The sequence below is a fragment of the Salvelinus namaycush genome, chromosome 6, assembly GCF_016432855.1.
Source record: "Salvelinus namaycush isolate Seneca chromosome 6, SaNama_1.0, whole genome shotgun sequence".
Lineage (NCBI taxonomy): Eukaryota > Metazoa > Chordata > Actinopteri > Salmoniformes > Salmonidae > Salvelinus > Salvelinus namaycush.
The window spans coordinates 51772097-51793655 of NC_052312.1; the positions used below are offsets into that span (position 1 = coordinate 51772097).

At 42.2% G+C, this 21559-nt stretch overlaps 1 protein-coding gene across 2 annotated transcripts; it reads left to right on the forward strand.

Annotated features, from left to right (window-relative positions):
• The first annotated feature begins 207 nt into the window (after positions 1-207).
• Positions 208-20786, forward strand: LOC120050148 (serine protease FAM111A-like). 2 transcript variants are annotated; one of them, XM_038996816.1, is made up of 4 exons: positions 242-342; positions 5658-5701; positions 8060-8122; positions 18677-20786. In XM_038996816.1, exons 2-4 carry the CDS (start codon positions 5663-5665, stop codon positions 20225-20227), a joined length of 1653 nt encoding a protein of 550 aa, XP_038852744.1. In that variant the 5' UTR covers positions 242-342; positions 5658-5662; the 3' UTR covers positions 20228-20786. The 2 variants fall into 2 exon arrangements, with proteins under 2 accessions (XP_038852743.1, XP_038852744.1); XM_038996815.1 differs by lacking the exon at positions 5658-5701 and having other exon boundaries at positions 208-342.
• Positions 20787-21559: the final 773 nt, after the last annotated feature.

The following is a 21559-nucleotide window of genomic DNA, read 5'->3' on the forward strand; positions in this document are numbered from 1 at the left end:
GAAGAGTAGCCTACACTGTACAGAACAATGAATCAAAGGGAAGACATCAATTGCGTTTGTGACACAGGTAAAATCTATGGTCACATTTGTGTTTTTCTTTTATTTAAGAGGAATATTTTAATTTCTGATTCATTCCGGGTATAACTTGAGTCCTCCCAGTGGTTTCCTATTGATATGCATTTATACCTATTGTTGCCAGTAGTAGGAGGCAAATGGTACGTTTTGTCTTCACATCTGGTCACTTCTATGAACGAACTGCTGGAACTTCCTCATTCTTCTGAGAGAAGCCTAACGGGACAGACGCAAACGTTATCCTGCCGCATCTTGTCTCCTGTTTTACAGGTTGGTACTATGTATAAACACATAATGTCACATAATAGTAATTGGACGAGGTTAGCTAAATGTAGACGAGTCTGTATACGAGTTGTGAAGTGTGTACCGGTTAATATAACCGAGTAGAACAAGGCTTAGTTTTCCGGACTGTAGGCTAGTTCTTGTGAAAGTGGGGGGGAGACTGGTGTCAAGTAGAAACACAATGTCGAGGGCTGGAAGTGAAATGGAAGTGAGTGAGGACGAGTTACGTGAAGTGGAAGGTGTAGTGAAGAGCTCGGGAACCCGAGCCTCACATAAACGGACATGTTAAAGAAGAATCTGGTCCAGTAGGAGGGACATTTTTGGAGAGTAGATCCTGGCCTTTTTGGCGGGTCCATTTGTTTTTTGGCGGGTTCTTTTGTAGTTTCAGTGTGGGTGTAAAATGAGTTGAGTCAGTGAAGGTAATCTGTAGTGGGCTTGTGATGTGTACTTCTTCCGCCTTGGAGGGAGCTGGCGCTCAATATCACGCAACTCGGGACAAGATCGGTTATTTGATTTGCTCTTAGGAACAGGGCGCCGTTGAAAGGAGTGATTACCGGGGGAGCTGTAAATGTGAAGGAGAACCAGTTGAGGGGGAAGATTCCCGGTGTGTGATACTCGTCGTTTGGTGCGATGTAGTCAGGGTGGGGTGAATGGTGAGAGAAGAGTCAGTAGCTCTATTCAGACCAGATTAGTTTTACTGGGAGAGGTCGGGTAATGTAATGCTGTGCCTATTTAATGCAAAACCCAGCACTTTAGTGAAAACCCAGCTCTTTCAGGTTGTGAAAATATAAACAAATATTAGGGACACACTCCCGCACCTATAACGCTACCGCCAGGGCTGAGATTTACCATTGCATTAGGTTTGTTAAAATAGAGCCCTGAATGTCACATTAACGGTGCGTTCGTAAATTCACTCTGGCTATCTACTCCGATTTCAGAGCACTCTCATCCGAGTGTGTCAGAGAGCAGAATAACTGTTGAATTTAATAAGAACGCTCAACACACGTTGAATATGGCCGGTGTCGGTAAACGTCGGCAGAAAAAGCGTAGTTATTGTTGCCAACAGCACACTTACCGTCACCAACGCTCTGGATAACATGAAAACAGCCTTACCAGCTCTGCTAGGTTAAGTAAAATGATCAGAGTGAGGTGTTCTCTCATTTGTGTCTGGAAGTAGCTAGCAAGCTAGCCATCGTTAGCCAGTTAGCTTGGGTGCTTGACTACCGTTGTGAGGTCAGAACGCTCAGATCAACGCTACTCCTCGACCAGAACGTCCAGTGTGAGCGAAACACTCTGAATTTACGACCGGATAATCTGACAACACTCTGAATTTACGAACGGGCAATCTGACAACACTCTGAATTTACCAACGGGCAATCTGACAACACTCTGAATTTACCAACGGGCAATCTGACAACACTCTGAATTTACCAACGGGCAATCTGACAACACTCTGAATTTACCAACGGGCAATCTGACAACACTCTGAATTTACCAACGGGCAATCTGACAACACTCTGAATTTACCAACGGGCAATCTGACAACACTCTGAATTTACCAACGGGCAATCTGACAACACTCTGAATTTACGAACGGGCAATCTGACAACACTCTGAATTTACCAACGGGCAATCTGACAACACTCTGAATTTACCAACGGGCAATCTGACAACACTCTGAATTTACCAACGGGCAATCTGACAACATTCTGAATTTACGAACGGGCAATCTGACAACACTCTGAATTTACGAACGGGCAATCTGACAACACTCTGAATATATGACCGGATAATCTGACAATGCTCTGAATTTACGAACGGGCAATCTGACAACACTCTGAATATATGACCGGATAATCTGACAACACTCTGAATGAATGACTGGATAATCTGACAACACTCTGAATATATGACCGGATAATCTGACAATGCTTTGAATTTACCAACTGCCAGCGCGCACTCTGGCACTCCAGATTGAATTTACAAACGCCCAGCGCGCACTCTGGCACTCCAGATTGAATTTACGAACACACCCTGTGTTGTTACACAATAGTATGGAGGTAATAACACAAGTTAATCAATCCAAAACTTTTCAATAATTGACCACTTGTCTTTTGAACACACCTGTTGTACGGACTAGTAGGGTGGTAATAACACAAGTTTATCAATCATGTCCTCATAAGAGACTGTTTGGTTCACATTTGAGTAATTATTTGGCATTTTCACATATGACTGTCTACTCAACTAAATTGTAAAATGTAAAACAAGGTGATTTTCTAATTTGTTATTATAATTATATCTCCATTACCTTCTATAGCCTGCCCAACAAGACAGTTGCTTTATTAATTTACTACCATCTTGTTTAGACATGACCTTTCCAGAAGTTGAGGGTGGGGCAGGTGTCGCTCACTGCATGGGGGGGGGGCATTTATACAGTACACTATACACACCACCGGTCAAATGTTTTAGAACACCTGCTCATTCAAGGGGTTTTCTTTATTTTGACTATTTTCTACATTGTAGAATAATGCAAAGCAGTCATCATGGCAAACATCAAAAAACTAGGCTAGTCAGTTAAGAACAAATTCTTAATTACAATGACGGCCTAGCCCGGATGACGTTGGGCCTAACCCGGATGACGCTGGGCCTAACCCGGATGACGCTGGGCCTAACCCGGATGACGCTGGGCCTAACCCGGATGACGCTGGGCCTAACCCGGATGACGCTGGGCCAATTGTGAATGCTATAATTACAATGACGGTTGGTCTTGTTAGTGTTCATGTCTTTACATCAGGTCATTATATTAATACAATTACAATGAGTTGATACATGTACAGGGTGGAAATTGTATTCCACAAAATGTTCTGAAACAAAGGGGAAGAGTATCCGTATCTAAAATGTGGTCCCCCTCCAAATCACATTTGATCTGTCATAACTAGTCTACTCTTATAGTGAGAACCCATGTTATACTTGATATGTGATTGTGTTTCTTTTTGTTCACGCTGTAAACTTTGTTCTGTTGAGTCCATTAAATGATGTTCAATTCATTGAACCACTCCTAGTTTGTTGCCAGCCTGATCCACCATCCTAACCGCTGAAACGAGAGCACAAAGTCAAAGGAGTCCTCGGTACGAACACAAGACGTTGAAAATACACCTTTTAGGTTGAAAAGACGTCTCTTAACCAATCACTGGGCTTCCTGCTCTTCAAACACCAAGACAGTATCATCATCATAAACCACAACAGCAGAACATCAGTGGCCTGTACATCAGGGGAACACAACAGTAGAACATCAGTGGTCTGTACATCAGGGGAACACAACAGTAGAACATCAGTGGTCTGTACATCAGGGGAACACAACAGTAGAACAACAGTGGTCTGTACATCAGGGGAACACAACAGCAGAACATCAGTGGTCCGTACATCAGGGGAACACAACAGTAGAACATCAGGGGAACACAACAGCAGAACATCAGTGGTCTGTACATCAGGGGAACACAACAGTAGAACATCAGTGGTCTGTACATCAGGGGAACACAACAGTAGAACATCAGTGGTCTGTACATCAGGGGAACACAACAGTAGAACATCAGTGGTCTGTACATCAGGGGAACACAACAGCAGAACATCAGTGGTCTGTACATCAGGGGAACACAACAGCAGAACATCAGTGGTCTGTACATCAGGGGAACACACCAGTAGAACATCAGTGGTCTGTACATCAGGGGAACACAACAGCAGAACATCAGTGGTCTGTACATCAGGGGAACACAACAGTAGAACATCAGTGGTCTGTACATCAGGGGAACACAACAGTAGAACATCAGTGGTCTGTACATCAGGGGAACACAACAGTAGAACATCAGTGGTCTGTACATCAGGGGAACACAACAGTAGAACATCAGTGGTCTGTACATCAGGGGAACACAACAGCAGAACATCAGTGGTCTGTACATCAGGGGAACACAACAGTAGAACATCAGTGGTCTGTACATCAGGGGAACACAACAGCAGAACATCAGTGGTCTGTACATCAGGGGAACACAACAGTAGAACATCAGTGGTCTGTACATCAGGGGAACACAACAGTAGAACATCAGGGGAACACAACAGCAGAACATCAGTGGTCTGTACATCAGGGGAACACAACAGTAGAACATCAGTGGTCTGTACATCAGGGGAACACAACAGTAGAACATCAGTGGTCTGTACATCAGGGGAACACAACAGTAGAACATCAGTGGTCTGTACATCAGGGGAACACAACAGTAGAACATCAGTGGTCTGTACATCAGGGGAACACAACAGTAGAACATCAGTGGTCTGTACATCAGGGGAACACAACAGCAGAACATCAGGGGAACACAACAGCAGAACATCAGTGGTCTGTACATCAGGGGAACACAACAGTAGAACATCAGTGGTCTGTACATCAGGGGAACACAACAGTAGAACATCAGTGGTCTGTACATCAGGGGAACACAACAGCAGAACATCAGTGGTCTGTACATCAGGGGAACACAACAGTAGAACATCAGTGGTCTGTACATCAGGGGAACACAACAGCAGAACATCAGTGGTCTGTACATCAGGGGGACACAACAGTAGAACATCAGTGGTCTGTACATCAGGGGAACACAACAGTAGAACATCAGTGGTCTGTACATCAGGGGAACACAACAGCAGAACATCAGTGGTCTGTACATCAGGGGAACACAACAGTAGAACATCAGGGGAACACAACAGTAGAACATCAGTGGTCTGTACATCAGGGGAACACAACAGCAGTGTTTCTTTTGTTGAGCATCTACACATTATCCTAGAGAGTTACCTTTGCTAACAACAAAGGTTGAGATTGACTTCAGTGAAGAAACACCAGAATCAGAATTAGAACAATGAAGTTTGATGAAAGTAAAGTCTCAAGTCTTTGGCATTGTGTTGATGCTAGTCCCACTAAGATAGCATCACAGACCTCTGTTAATCAATCAATTCCTTTTTTGAATGAATTGTTTCCACTTGTGTCTGCCAGTCACTTCTAATTGGAGAATAAATAAACCTACAAGCTGTAGGATACTATACAATCACAACTTACTTTGCAACTAGTTGGAGTCAACTTAACTCATTGAGCGCCATTGGAGCTATCAATACAGTAGGCTTGTTGTGTCTATTTTACAAGCCAAAGACAGAAGAAAGGTACTGGTGTATCTTGCAGTATTTTGCTCTTTATTAAAAACCCTGCAACCTACCTGTTATTGTCAACCATAAATGATCAAATAATATTTTTTTTAATAATGATTTCACAGGTCCAATGGCAGCCATGGTGAAATCTGAGCCTCTTGACAGCAATGTAAGTTAATACATGTATTTGTGCAAAATAAGTAATTTTTTGTTTTAGTTGCAATCTATGCATGCCTTTTGATGGGTCACATAATAAAAGCATCATATTTACTATTTTTGATCAAATTAAAGTTGTTGTTCAGGATGCCTGATATGAATGACAACTAGCACTAGGCTACCTGCCACCCCAAACATGACCAAAAGTATGTGGACACTGCTCATCGAACATCTCATTCCAAAATCATTGGCATTAATATGGAGTTGGTCCCCCCTTTGCTGCTATAACAGCCTCCACTCTTCTGGGAAGGCTTTCCAAAAGATGTTGGAACATTGCTGCTATAACAGCCTCCACTCTTCTGGGAAGGCTTTCCCAAAGATGTTGGAACATTTCTGCTATAACAGCCTCCACTCTTCTGGGAAGGCTTTCCACTAGATGTTGGAACATTGCTGCAGGGGGGACTTGCTTCCATTCAGCCACAAGAGCATTAGTGAGGTTGGGCGCTGATGTTGGGCGGTTAGGCCTGGCTCGCAGTCAGCGTTCCAATTCATCCCAAAGGTGTTCGATGGGGTTGAGGTCAGGGCTCTGTGCAAGCCAGTCAAGTTCTTCCACACCGACCTCAACAAACAATTTCTGTATGTACCAAGCTTTGTGCACGGAGGCATAGTCATGCTGAAACAGGAAAGGGCCTTCCCTAAACTGTTGCCACAAAAGTTGGAAGCACAGAATTGTCTAGAATGTCATTGTATGCTATAGCGTTAAGATTTCTCTTCACTAGCCCGAACCATGACAAACAGCCCCAGACCATTATTCTTATCACGTTTAGGTAAGACCCAGATGCAGACGATGTAGAAGTAACAAGACTTTATTACAACAACAGGGGCAGGCAAACAACAGGTCAAGGCAGGCAGGGGTCAATAATCCAGAGAGGGTGTAAAGGGTTTAGAACGGCGGGTAGTCTCAGGGTCAGTAATCCAGAACGGGGGGGGGGGGGGTAAGGTACAAAACGGCAGGGTCAGGGTCAGGGCAGGCAGAACGGTCAAAACCGGGAGGGACTAGAATACAGGAGCAAGAAAACAAACGCTGGTAGGTTTGACAAACTAAAGGAACTGGCAACAGACATACAGAGAACACAGGTATAAATCCACAGGGGATAATGGGGAAGATGGGCGACACCTAGAGAGGGGTGGAGACAATCACAAAGACAGGTGAAACAGATCAGGGTGTTACAATTCTTCCTCCACCAAACTTTACAGTTGGCACTATGCATTCGGGCAGGTAGCGTTCTCCTTCCATCTGCCAAACCCAGATTTGTCTGTCGGACTGCCAGATGGTGAAGCGTGATTCATCACTCCAAAGAACGCCTTTCCACTGCTCCAGAGTCCAATGGCGGCGAGCTTTACACCACTCCAGCCAACGCTTGGCATTGCACATGGTGATCTTAGGCTTGTGTGTGGCTGTTCGGCCATAGAAACCCATTTCATGATGCTCCCGACAAACAGTTCTTGAGCTGATGTTGCTTGCAGAGGCAGATTGGAACTCGGTAGTGAGTGTTGTAACCGAGGACAGAGGCAGATTGGAACTCGGTAGTGAGTGTTGTAACCGAGGACAGAGGCAGATTGGAACTCGGTAGTGAGTGTTGTAACCGAGGACAGAGGCAGATTGGAACTCGGTAGTGAGTGTTGTAACCGAGGACAGAGGCAGATTGGAACTCGGTAGTGAGTGTTGTAACCGAGGACAGAGGCAGATTGGAACTCGGTAGTGAGTGTTGTAACCGAGGACAGAGACAGATTGGAACTCGGTAGTGAGTGTTGTAACCGAGGACAGAGACAGATTGGAACTCGGTAGTGAGTGTTGCAACCAAGGACAGACAATTTTTACGTGCTTTTATGTGTTCCGTTCTGTGAGCTTGTGTGGCCTACCACTTCGCAGCTGAGCCGTTGTTGCTCCTAGATGTTTCCACTTCACAATAACAGCACTTCCAGTTGACCGGGGCAACTCTAGCAGGGCAGGAATTTTGACGAACTGACTTGTTGTGAAGGTGACATCCTATGACGGTGCCACGTTGAAAGTCACTGAGCTTTTCAGTATGGGCCGTTCTACTGTCAATGTTTGTCCATGGCGTTTGAATGGCTGTTTGCTCAATTTTATACACCTGTCAGTAACAGGTGTGGCTGAAATAGCCGAATCCACTAATTTGAAGGGGTGTCCACATATTGTGGTGTGTATGTAGAAGGGTTGTCCAGATCCTTTTGGTCATGTAGTGTATGTGTATCCATATTATCATGATAAACATGGTATTTCATATTCTGAAAGTCCATATTGTATTTTCTTTAGAACCTTCAAACTTCTGTTATTTTTCTCTTCCAGAGTGATTCATCGCCAGATCAAAAGAGGAAGAAGATGAAGATAGCTGAGCCTAATGATCGCATGGTAAGTATAATGTTTATAACACATTAATTTGTAATCAACCATGAAGTATTGGTTTGATCAATTTATGTTTTGTTTTCAATTTTTTTGTTTTCAATTTTCATAATAAAAGTAACATATAATTATTTATTAAATGAGATAAATTTATATTTTGTGGATAAAATCTTCTGCTAAATGGCATATATTATGAAAGCACATGCTATATTGATATGCATGAGCTGGAAACATATACAGAGCTTTCAGAAAGTATTCATACCCCTTGACTTATTCCACATGCTGTTGTATTACAGCCTGAATTCAAAATGGATTAAATTGTTTGTTTTTTCTCACTCATCTAAACACAGTACCCCATAATGACAAAGTGAAGACATGTTTTTCGAATTTTTTTACAAATATATTGAAAATAAAATACAGAAATATCTAATTTACATAAGTATTCACACCCCTTTGCTATTACACTCCAAATTGAGCTCAGGTGCATCCAATTTCCTTTGATTATCCTTGAGATCACTACAACTTGATTAGAGTCCACCTGTGGCCAATTCAATTGTTTGGACTTGATTAAGAAAGAAACACACGTCTATAAGGTCCCACAGTTCACAGTGCATGTCAGAGCAGAAACTAAGCCATGAAGTCCAAAGAACTGTCCGTAGATCTCCAAGATAGAATTGTAATGAGGCATATATCTGGGGAAGGGTATAAAATAATTTCTAGAATGTTGAACGTTTCCAAGAGCACAGCGGTCTCCATCATTAGGAAATGGAAAACATATGGAAGTAAAACAAACTGATCAACCGGGGAAAGAAGGACCTTGGTCAGGGAGGTGACCAAGAACCCAATGACCACTCTGACAGAACTACAGAGTTCCTTGGCTGAGATGGGAGAACCTGCCAGAAGGACAACAGTCTCTACAGCACTTCACCAATCTGGGCTTTATGGGAGAGTGGCCAGACGGAAGCCACTCCTGAGAAAAAGGCACGTGACAGCAGGCCTGGAGTTTGCCAAAAGGCACATGAAAGACTCTGAGATCATAAGGCAAAAGATTCTGTTGTCTGAGACAAATATTTTACTCTTTGGCCTGATGAGAACCTGCTTCAGAGTGCAAATGACCTTAAACTGGGGCGAAGATTTACGTTCTAGTAGGACAATGACCCCAAGCATACAGCCAACGCTGTAAGCAACGCTAGAATGTCCTGCCACAGCCCAGACCTGAATCCCATTGCAAATTGGTGGAAAGACTTGAAGATTTGCTGTTCACTTAACAGAGCTTGAGAAAATCTGCAAGAAAGAATGGGAGACAATTCCCGAATCCAGATGTGCAAAGCTGATACAGGCATATCCAAGACGACTCAAAGCTGTAATATCCACCAAAGGTGCTTCTACAAAGTATTTACTCAGGGGTGTGAATACTCATATAAATGAGATTTCTGTATTTCATTTTCAATTACATTGTTAAAAATGTCTAAAAACATGTTTTCACTTTGTCATTATGGGGTATTGTGTGTAGATGGTTGAGAAAAAAACATCAAATGAATCCATTTTTAATTCAGGCTGTAACACAACTAAATGTGGAATTAGTCAACAGGTATGAATAGAATACTTTCTGAATGCTCTGTAGCTCTAAAGGATTCCACCATGAGTACTCTCTACTCTCTAGCAGGAAGTAGAGCCATACAAATAGTATGTACAGTTGAAGTCGGAAGTTTACCTACACCTTAGCCAAATACATTTAAACTCAATTTCACAATTCCTGACATTTAATCCTAGTAAAAATGCCCTGTCTTAGGTCAGTTAGGATCACCAATTTATTTTAAGAATGTGAAATGTCAGAATAATAGTAGAGAGAATTAGTTCTTTCAGCTTTTATTTCTTTCACCCCATTCCCAGTGGGTCAGAAGTTTACATACAGTCAATGAGTATTTGGTAGCTTTGCCTTTAAATTAGTTAACTTGGGTCAAACGTTTCGGGTAGCCTTCCACAAGGTTCCCACAATAAGTTAAGTGAATTTTGGCCGATTCCTCCTGACAGAGCTGGTGTAACTGAGTCAAGTTTGTAGGCCTCCTTGCTCGCACACGATTTTCAGTTCTACCCACAAATGTTCTATGGGATTGAGGTCAGATGTGATGGCCACTCCAATACCTTGACTTTGTTGTCCTTAAGCCATTTTGCCACAACTTTGGAAGTATGCTTGGGGTCATTGTCCATTTGGAAGACCCATTTGCGACCAAGTTTAACTTCCTGACTGATGTCTTGAGATATTGCTTCAATATATCCACATAATTTTCCTGCCTCATGATGCCATCTATTTTGTGAAGTGCACCTGTCCCTCCTGCAGCAAAGCACCCCCACAACATGATGCTGCCACCCCCGTGCTTCATGGTTGGGATGGTGTTCTTCGGCTTGCAAGCCTCCCCCTTTTTCCTCTAAACATAACGATCGTCATTATGGTCAAACAGTTATATTTTTGTTTCATCAGACCAGAGGACATTTCTCCAAAAAGTATGATCTTTGTCCCCATTGTCATGACGTTGCCCTCTTTGGGTACAGCGAGCACCATCCACATCCCTCTGCACCCCCCCCCCCCCCCTCTCCTACACCCAGGCTGCTGTGGTCTCAGGTCGTAAATTCCTGGAGGAGATCCTTCCTCATGGCCAGACAGTATAGAGAGAGAGTGAGTTTCATAGAGAGAACAAAGGAATTTCTTCCACAGAACGTGAGAACTGATCAATATTCATGTTCTGGAGAATGTATACACAGTAGGGGAAGAATCCAGCTACGAACTGGTCCATTTGGTACAATTTTGTGAAACTCATGAGAGACAAAACAGCCAGATTACCATAACCCTGTTTATACCAGAGTCTCAGTTATGAGGCTTACATCTAATTGTTGTATAAATTAATGAGTAAAGATTAAACTATTTGTGAAATTATGTAATGTGATTTTAGACTGTTTAATGAAGGAAACTCAAATTCCCTTTGGAGTTGAACTTCTTGACTCACAGATCCCGTTACCGGGATCATTTATCAACAACAACCGCTAAACTGCAGAGCGCCAAATTAAAAAAATATATATAAAAAATATTTATAATCATGAAATCACAAGTGAAATATACCAAAACACAGCTTAGGTTGTTGTTAATCCACCTATCGTGTCAGATTTTGAAAATATGCTTAACAGCGAAAGCAATCCAAGCGTTTGTGAGTTTATCAATCACTAGACAAAACAGTAAGAACAGCTAGCCGCAAATTAGCTTGGTCACGAAAGTCAGAAAAGCAATAAAATGAATCGCTTACCTTTGATAATCTTCAGATGTTTGTACTCACAAGACTCCCAGTTACACAATAAATGTTATTTTTGTTCGATAAAGATTAGTTTTATAACCAAAACCCGCCATTTGGTTTGCGCGTTATGTTCAGAAAACAACAGGTTCGTTCCGGTCCTGAAGGGCAGACAAAAATTCCAAAAAGTATCCGTAAAGTTCGTAGAAACATGTCAAACGTTTTTACAATCAATCCTCATGTTGTTTTTAACATACATAATCGATAATATTAATAATATTTCAAACGGACGGTAAACTATTCAATACTACAGAGAAAGGAAATGTCGAGCTACAACTCTCGGGCGCATGAACTAATCAAAGGACACCTGACGCGTTTTGATAAATCTCGCTCATTTTTCAAAATAAAAGCCTGAAACTATGTCTAAAGCCTGGTCACAGCCTGAGGAAGCCATTGGAAAAGGAATCTGGATGATACCCCTTTAAATGGGGGAGGGGCAGGCAATGAAACAGGGATTTTTCCAAATAAAAGACACTTCCGGGTTGGATTTCCTCAGGTTTTCGCCTGCAAAATCAGTTCTGTTAAACTCACAGACAATATTTTGACAGTTTTGGAAATTTTGGATTGTTTTCTATCCTAATCTGTAAATTATATGCATATTCTACGATCTGGGCCTGAGAAATAGTCCGTTTACCTTGGGAACGTTATTTTTCCAAACATAAAAATTCTGCCCCCTAGCTGAAAGAAGTTAACTAAATCAGAGGACCGACCCATGAGCACAGGCAGGATCTGGCATCATGGGACAGCCCCTTTCTGCTCTTCCAAATAAAACCCCCACCTGAGTTTTCTATCACCAGACCCAGCTTACCTCAATTATGAGAGGGTTGAGACGAGACCAGTACCTCTATCACAGAGGGAAATAGGGTTTGTGTAGATTGCTGAATCTTTTAACCATCCCACGTGGTTAAACTCTTAGACTATTGATACCGACAGAATAAGAACAAATCTTTGATACTAATTACTAGTCTGCAGCTAGAAATTCGGTATCATTGAACGTGAAGACCGACAACCGCCGAAACATCTATTCTACAACAACATTGCTGAATGTTACTCTGAACTAGCCATTCTAACCACGGCAGAGAGGGCGGCAGAGAGGGTGGACAATCTCTCCAACAGAAACTAACCTTCCAACAGCGATCAAGACGACACACTGAGCGTAAATATATATATTGATTGCAATTATTCCCGAATGAGTGAGCGTTCATGTGCAAAGGATTAGCATTTCAATTGTTATAATTATCAATTTTGTAGTGTCTCTTATCTTTCGTGCCCTTCTCAGTCCCTTTGTCTAACAAGCTGCCATGCCGGTTTAGCCCACTAGGGCACATTCCCTTGTAACCATATCTACTTGTTTGTTTATGCATTTCTGTGAATTACTTAGTTAGTAATAAATAAATGATTTAAGACAATTGATGTATGGATGACTCATAGTGAAGACTGGGTTCGTGCAGATAACCAACAATTTACTACGTTTGGAATGAGACTGACGTGAGGTAAAGAATAATTCATTAATTCGAAGACTAATTGATCAGATATTAAAATATCTGAAAGTTATATTAGGAAAATTTTAACTTTGTAATCTGAATATTTTCCTTGGTGCCCCGACTTTCTAGTTAATTACAGTTACATGATTAATTAGTTTAATCACGTAATACTAACTACAAAGAATTTTTGATAAAAAAATAAGTCTTCAGTTAAATGATGCCAAAGACACGACACCATGCGCAGTTGCAAACCGTAGTCTGGCTTTTTTTGGCGGTTTTGGAGCAGTGGCTTCTTCTTGCTGAGCGGCCTTTCAGGTTATGTCGATATAGGACTCGTTTTACTGTGGATATAGATACTTTTGTACCTGTTTCCTCCAGAATCTTCACAAGATCCTTTGCTGTTGTTCTGGGATTGATTTGCACTTTTCGCACCAAAGTACGTTCATCTCTAGGAGACACGTCTCCTTCCGAAGCAGTATGACGGCTGCGTGGTCCCATTGTGTTTATACTTGTGTCATGACGTTGCCTGTTTAGGTACATAAAGCCCATCCCCCTCTCCCTGCCTCCCCCTTTCCTCCTTCAACCCATGCTGTGGTCACAGAGAGACGTCGTAAATTCCTGAGAATCTCCTCATGGCCAAACAGTATTAGAGAGAGGGTAAACTTTCAGGACAAAGGACGTTTCTTCCACCTCACAGAACTTGAGGTACGAACAGATTTCATGTTCCTGCAAAAGTATAAAAGATCGGTGAAAAAGTCCAGCTATTAACCGGTCCGTTCGTCACAATGTGGGAAACTCATGGGAGACTGTGTGGCTACATTACCATACCGCTGTTTGTATAATAACCTCAGATATGAGGTTAACATCTGTTTGTTGTATAAAATTAATGAGTGAGTATGATACTGTTTGTATAATTGTGTAATATGATTTTGGACTGTTTAATGAAGAAAAATACAAATCCCTTTTGATTTGAACTAAATCCGAGGACCCGCCCCTGAGCCAGTTGGGTCAGACATCCTGGGACAGCCCTCTCTGCTATCCGAATAAAAGCCCAACTCTGAGAAATTATCACCAGACCATGTTTTTTCTCCATAGGAGGAGAACGAAGGTTAAGTACCATTGCTGAATCTTTAACCATACCACGTGGTTAAACTCTTAGACGAATAAGAACAAGTCGTTGATATTGACTACTAGTCTGCAGCTAGGAATTCGGTATCATTGAACGCGAAGAACGACAACCGCCAAAACATCCATTCTATAACGAATGTCACTCTGAACTATCCACAATAACCAAGACAGAAAGACGGACCAAACTCTCCAACAAAAACGAACTTCTCTCCAGCGATCAAGACGACACACCGAGCGTAAATATATATATATATATTGATTGCAATTGTTCCCGAATGAGTGAGCGTTCATGTGTAAAGGATTAGCATGTCAATTGTTATAAATTATGAACTCTAGTGACTTCTGAGTCGACCCCCCAATTTTCCCTTTGTCTAACAAGCCGCCATGCCGGTTCAGCCCACTAGGGCATATTTCTCCCATCATTTCATGTAACCATTTTAAGTTTGTTTGTTTGTTTATGCATTTCTGTGAATTACTTAGTTAGTAATAAATAAATGATTTAAGACAATTGATGTATGGATGACTCATAGTGAAGACTGGGTTCGTACAGATAACCAACAATTTACGACGTTTGGAATGAGACTAACGTGAGGTAAAATAAATAAATCATTAATCAGAAGACTATTGATCAGATATGAAAATATCTGAAAGGTTATATTGGGAAATTATAACTTTGTAATCTGACTACTTTCCCTGGTGCCCCCAAAATTCATAGTTAATTAGTTACGTTATTAATCAGTTGATCGCGTAATCCCTAATTACAGGAATCTTTGATATAAACTATAAGTCTTCAATTTAATGATAGCAAAGACACGACACTTGCGTACTATTGTTTGTACAGATGAACGTGGTACCTTCAGGCGTTCGGAAATTGCTCCCAAGGATGAAACAGACTTGTGGAGGTCTACAATTTTTTTCTGAGGTCTTGGATGATTTCTTTTGATTTGCAATGATGTCAAGCAAAGAGGCACTGCGGTTGAAAGTAGGCCTTAAAATACATCCACAGGTACAGCTCCAATTGACTCAAATGATGTCAATTAGCCTATCAGAAGCTTCTCAAGCCATGACATAATTTTCAGGAATTTTCCAAAATGTTTAAAGGCACAGTCTACTTAGTGCATGTAAACTTCTGACCAACTGGAATTGTGATACAGTGAATTATAAGTGAAATAATATGTCTGTAAACAATTGTTGGAAAAATTACTTGTGTCATGCACAAAGTAGATGTCCTAACCGACTTGCCAAAACTATAGTTTGTTAACAAGAAATTTGTGGAGCGGTTGAAAAACTAGTTTTAATGACTCCAACCTAAGTGTATGTCAACTTCCGACTTCAACTGTATGCGGGCAATAAAAAATGTGCTATTTGTTGAGTATATTGCTTTTAAGTCATATAAAAATTAAAAAAACACGTTTTTTGGCAGTCTACAATATGAATATTTAAAAAAAAAAATACTATAGATATGAGTTATAATAATACTACTATAGATATGAGTTATAATAATATTGCAATTAGTTTATTTTTGTGTAGTCATGTATATTCAGTGTACACCTATGTGTCAATGTAAGTGTACATACAATGCCTTCGGAAAGTTTTCAGACCCCTTGACCTTTTCCACATTTTGGTAGGTTACAGCCTTATTCTAAAATGTATTAAATTGTGTTTTTTTCTTCTCATCGATCTACACACAATACCCCATAATGACAGTGAAAATGTTTTTCGAAATTGTTGCTAATATATTAAAATAAAAAACGGAAATATCACATTTACATAAGTATTCAGACCCTTTACTCAGTACTTTGTTGAATACCTTTGGCAGCGATTACAGCCTTGAGTCTTCTTGGGTATGATGCTACAAGCTTGGCACACCTGTATTTGGGGAGTTTCTCACATTCTTCTCTGCAGATCCTCTCAAGCTCTGTCAGGTTGGATGGGGAGCGTTGCTGCACAGCTATTTTCAGGTCTCTCCAGTGATGTTCGATCGGGTTCAAGTCCGGGCTCTGGCTGGGCCACTCAAGGACATTCAGAGACTTGTCAAGTCGCCACTCCTGCGTTGTCTTGGCTGTGTGCTTAGGGTCGTTGTCCTGTTGGAAGGGGAACCTTCACCCCAGTCTGAGGTCCTGAGCTCTCTGGAGCAGGTTGTCATCAAGGATCTCTCTGTACTTTGCTCCGTTCATCTTTCCCTCGATCCTGACTAGTCTCCCAGTCCCTGCCGCTGAAAAACATCCCCACAACATGATGCTGCCACCACCACAGTGCTTCACCGTAGGGATGGTTCCAGGTTTCCTCCAGAAGTGACGCTTGGCATTCAGGCCAAATAATCTTTTTTCTCATGGTCTGAGAGTTTTTAGGTGCCTTTTGGCAAACTCCAAGCTGGCTGTCATGTGCCTTTTACTGAGGAGTGGCTTCCGTCTGGCCACTCTACCATAAATGCCTGATTGGTCGAGTACTGCAGAGATGGTTGTCCTTCTGGAAGGTTCTCCATCTCCACAGAGGAACTCTAGAGCTCTGTCAGAGTGACCACAGGGTTCGTGGTCACCTCCCCGACCAAGGCCCTTCTCCCCCGATTGCTCAGTTTGGCCGGGTGGCCAGTGCTATGAAGAGTCTTGGTGGTTCCAAACTTCTTCCATTTAAGATTGATGGAGGCCACTGTGTTCTTGGGGACCTTCAATGCTGCAGAAATGTTTTGGTTCCCTGCCTAAGATCTGTGCTTCGACACAATTCTGTCTCAATTTTGAGTCTCATACCAAAGGGTCTGAATACTTTTTTTATTTTGATTTATTTTTAACCAGGTAGGCTAGTTGAGAACAAGTTCTCATTTACAACTGCGACCTGGCCAAGATAAAGCAAAGCAGTGCGACACAAACAACAACACAGAGTTACATGGAATAAACAAGCGTACAGTCAATAACACGATAGAAAAAAAGAAAGTCTATATACAGTGTGTGCAAATGGAGTGAGGAGGCAATAAGGCAATAAATAGGCCATAGTAGCGAAGTAATTACAATTTAGCAAATAAACACTGGAGTGATAGATGAGCAGATGATGATGTGCAAGTAGAAATACTGGTGTGCTAAAGAGCAGAAAAGTAAATAAAAACAATATGGGGATGAGGTAGTTGGATGGGCTATTTACAGATGGGCTATGTACAGCTGCAGCGATCGGTTAGCTGCTCAGATAGCTGATGTTTAATGTTAGTGAGGGAAATATAAGTCTCTAACTTCAGCGATTTTTGCAATTAGTTCAGTATTTAGCAGCAGAGAACTGTAAGGAAAGGCGGCCAAAGGAGGTGTTGGCTTTGGGGATGACCAGTGAGATATACCTGCTGGAGCGCGTGTAAAGGGTGGGTGTTGTTATCGTGACCAGTGAGCTGAGATAAGGCGGAGCTTTACCTAGCATAGACTTATAGATGACCTGGAGCCAGTGGGTTTGGCAACGAATATGTAGCGAGGGCCAGCCGACTAGAGGATACAGGTCGCAGTGGTGGGTGGTATAAGGGGCTTTGGTGACAAAAAAACGGATGGCACTGTGATCGACTGCATCCAGTTTGCTGAGTAGAGTGTTGGAGGCTATTTTGTAAATGACATCGCCGAAGTCGAGGATCGGTAGGATAGTCAGTTTTACGAGGGTATGTTTGGCGGCGTGAGTGAAGGAGTCTTTGTTTTGAAATAGGAAGCCGATTCTAGATTTAATTTTGGATTGGAGATGTTTAATGTGAGTCTGGAAGGAGAGTTTACAGTCTAGCCAGACACCTAAGTATTTGTAGTTGTCCACATATTCTAAGTCAGGACCGTCCAGAGTAGTGATGCTAGTCAGGTGGGCGGGTGTGGAGAGCGAACGATTGAAAAGCATGCATTTAGTTGTACTAGTTTGGCCGTGCAGCCAGCGCTACGAATAAGGTGCTTATGTAAATAAGGTATTTCTGTAGTTTTTTTCTCCACAAATTTTCAACAATTTCCAAACCTGTTTTTGCTTCATCATTATGGGGTATTGTGTGTAGATTGCTGAGGATCTTTTTTATTTAATCCATTTGAGAACAAGGCTGAAACGTAACAAAATGTGGAACAAGTCAAGGGGTCTGAATAATTTCCCAAGGCAGTGTATGTGTATTCATATTAATGTACTTTTCATTGATTTCCTCACAGCAGGGACATCTTCACCGCTTTCGCTTCAAATTCCTTGATAAAGAAGACCGGTATGAAATCACCTGTAAAAGCCCTTGCAGCGTGTTACAGGCTCTTGAAACAAGTTCCAAATTCTGTGTTCTAAAGGAAAAGACTGTGAAACAGAAGATGGAGACAAGACAACAAGAGAAGACAATGCAAAGACAAGACCTTGTTATACAAACAATGAAAGGAAAGAAACCAATAGCAACACACTTCCCTTGTCATCTGATTAAGAATGGTCAAATACTCACCATATCAACCGTTTTCAATGATAGTGAAGAGGCCACAACTGAAACCACACAGATTTATAAAGAAAATAAGCAATATGTCATTTTTTACATTGAATCTGAAGGTGGTAAGAACACCAAAACCAAGCAACTGCTCAAAAACAAAAAACTAAAACCTTTTAGCCCTCTTTGCATCTACGCCATCTTTGGAGAGACAGTGGAGACGGCACTAACAAGAGATGGACGCTTCCATGACAATGTGTTCATTCAAACTTTCACTCTCGTTGAATCGGAATCAGATCCACCGAGGTGTGTTGAGATGAATGTACTAGTTGACTGTCTGGATAAACAAACCTTCAAAATGATCCTGGAAGAGAGAAACGCCACACAGGCTCCAACTGCCCCTCCACAAGCTGGCTCTAACCTTCAGAAAGAAGACGAGACTAACTCCATACAACTCCCCATGTCTAACACAAGCACTGAAACATCAGCTGCAGGGGAGCCCCCCAAAAAACAGAAATATCCAGTCACAGTGACAGATTCTGCTGAGATTTTGAAGATTCTTCGCCACCAGTTTGCTGATTTGGTGAAACAGATGAAGAAGAGGTACAAAAAGAAGAAATATTCTGGGGTACTAAGTCATTTAAGCGGGGAATTTGGAAAGAGCACAGAGGGGTTCTCTGAAGTCTACACAGTTAAGAAGCTGATGGAACTGAGTGACTCAGTCTGTATGATCGATGTCAAGGGGGTCAAGCAAGGCACTGGCTTCCTGCTGTTTGATCATTACATTCTGACAAATGCACATTTGTTTAAAAAAGATGGCATCTTCTATGTTAATGAATATGGCCATATCTCAGCCAAAGTAACTGCCACATTCAACAAAGAAAATCCCAGTGAGTCAAATCTGAAGGAGATAGATGTGAAACCAGAGATCATTGACTTTCAATGGGGATTTGACGCCTACAATCGACATGTGGACTTTGCTGTACTAGAGCTTCAGGACGTTGACACCTCCACAGGTCTTCTCTGTAGATCTAGCCCAGATCCAAAGACAGGTGGAGTCTGTCTCATTGGACACCCAGGTGGAGGAGTGAAAAGAACCGACCCCACCACCATTATTGAGAGAGAAAGAAGAGGTGAGGCTTTCCAAAGAGAGACTGGGAAAAATGACAGAATGGATATGCTGATCAATACATCCATAGAAGAGAATAAAGTGAATTATGACATGCTCATGAAACCAGACAGCACTGAAGTGACCTATGACACCTGCCTCTTCCATGGAGCTTCTGGCTCCCCAGTCTTTGATGAGTCCTGCCAGGTGATAGCCATGCACACTGGAGGGTTTCCCTACAAAGATGAAGGAGTGAAGAGTGTGATTGAGTATGCCATCCCTCTCTTCACCATACTGGAGAACTTTCTGATCGAGATGATGAACAGAAACAATGTTGAAATACTGACCAAGTTCACCAGAGAAGCCTTGACAGGCCTCCATTCGCGTGATTTCATTTACAATTTTATCAGACACCTGGTAACGGAATGGAAGCCCTCATTCAGTGCAGCCTTGACAGCAGTCTGGGAAACAGTTGAGGAAAATGAGAACCATCTAAGAATGAAAGAAAATCTTAGAACATGGATCATTTCAAAAAAGGAGGTACTGGAAAAGATTCAGATAGCAGGAAATGAAGCTTTGAAAGAGTTCATGTTGGAAAACATTCTTGTCAAGTTATCCCAGACCGATGATGATGATGAGCCCATGGATGAGTAGGTTTTGTTGCAAATACATCCAGTGGTTGTATTGGGAACAGCACAACTATGTCCATTTAAGGATAGTCCACCTAAATTACAAAATGACACATTGGTTTTTTTACCTTGTAATGGACATGGTATGACAGCAATCCATGCTTGTTTACCTGGCCACTGTTTTCAAATGCGGATGTATGTCTGTATGTATGTTGCTCTAACCTTAGTGTCTTTCAGGCATTTCAGGGTAGATTACCTGTTCTCAGACAAAGGTACATGTTTTTTCTCTTGAAGACCAGCTTGCCTCACAATCAGCCCTCTATATAACTACCTAGCCACCCCATACAGCCGTGTGTATCTCAGCTTGCCTCACAATCAGCCCTCTATATAACTACCTAGCCACCCCATACAGCCGTGTGTATCTCAGCTTGCCTCACAATCAGCCCTCTATATAACTACCTGACCACCCCATACAGTCGTGGGTATCCCATCTTGCCTCACCATCAGCCCTCTATATATCTACATAACCACCCCATACAGCCGTGTGTATCCCATCTTGCCTCACCATCAGCCCTCTATATATCTACATAACCACCCCATACAGTCGTGTGTATCCCAACTTGCCTCACAATCAGCCCTCTATATAACTACCTAGCCACCCCATACAGCCGTGTGTATCTCAGCTTGCCTCACAATCAGCCCTCTATATAACTACCTAGCCACCCCATACAGCCGTGTGTATCTCAGCTTGCCTCACAATCAGCCCTCTATATAACTACCTAGCCACCCCATACAGCCATGTGTATCTCAGCTTGCCTCACAATCAGCCCTCTATATAACTACCTAGCCACCCCATACAGCCGTGTGTATCTCAGCTTGCCTCACCATCAGCCCTCTATATATCTACATAACCACCCCATACAGCCGTGTGTATCCCATCTTGCCTCACCATCAGCCCTCTATATATCTACATAACCACCCCATACAGCCGTGTGTATCCCATCTTGCCTCACCATCAGCCCTCTATATATCTACATAACCACCCCATACAGCCGTGTGTATCCCATCTTGCCTCACCATCAGCCCTCTATATATCTACATAACCACCCCATACAGTCGTGTGTATCCCATCTTGCCTCACCATCAGCCCTCTATATAACTACCTAACCACCCCATACAGCCGTGTGGAACTCCGTATAACGTTTGTTATTCTATCATCTGGGCTCCCGAGTGGCACAGTGGTCTAAGACACTGCATCTCAGTGCTAGAGGCGTCACTGCAGTACCTGGTTTGAATCCAGGCTGCATGACAATTGGCCCAGCGTCGGGGTAGGCTGTCGTTGTAAATACGATTTTGT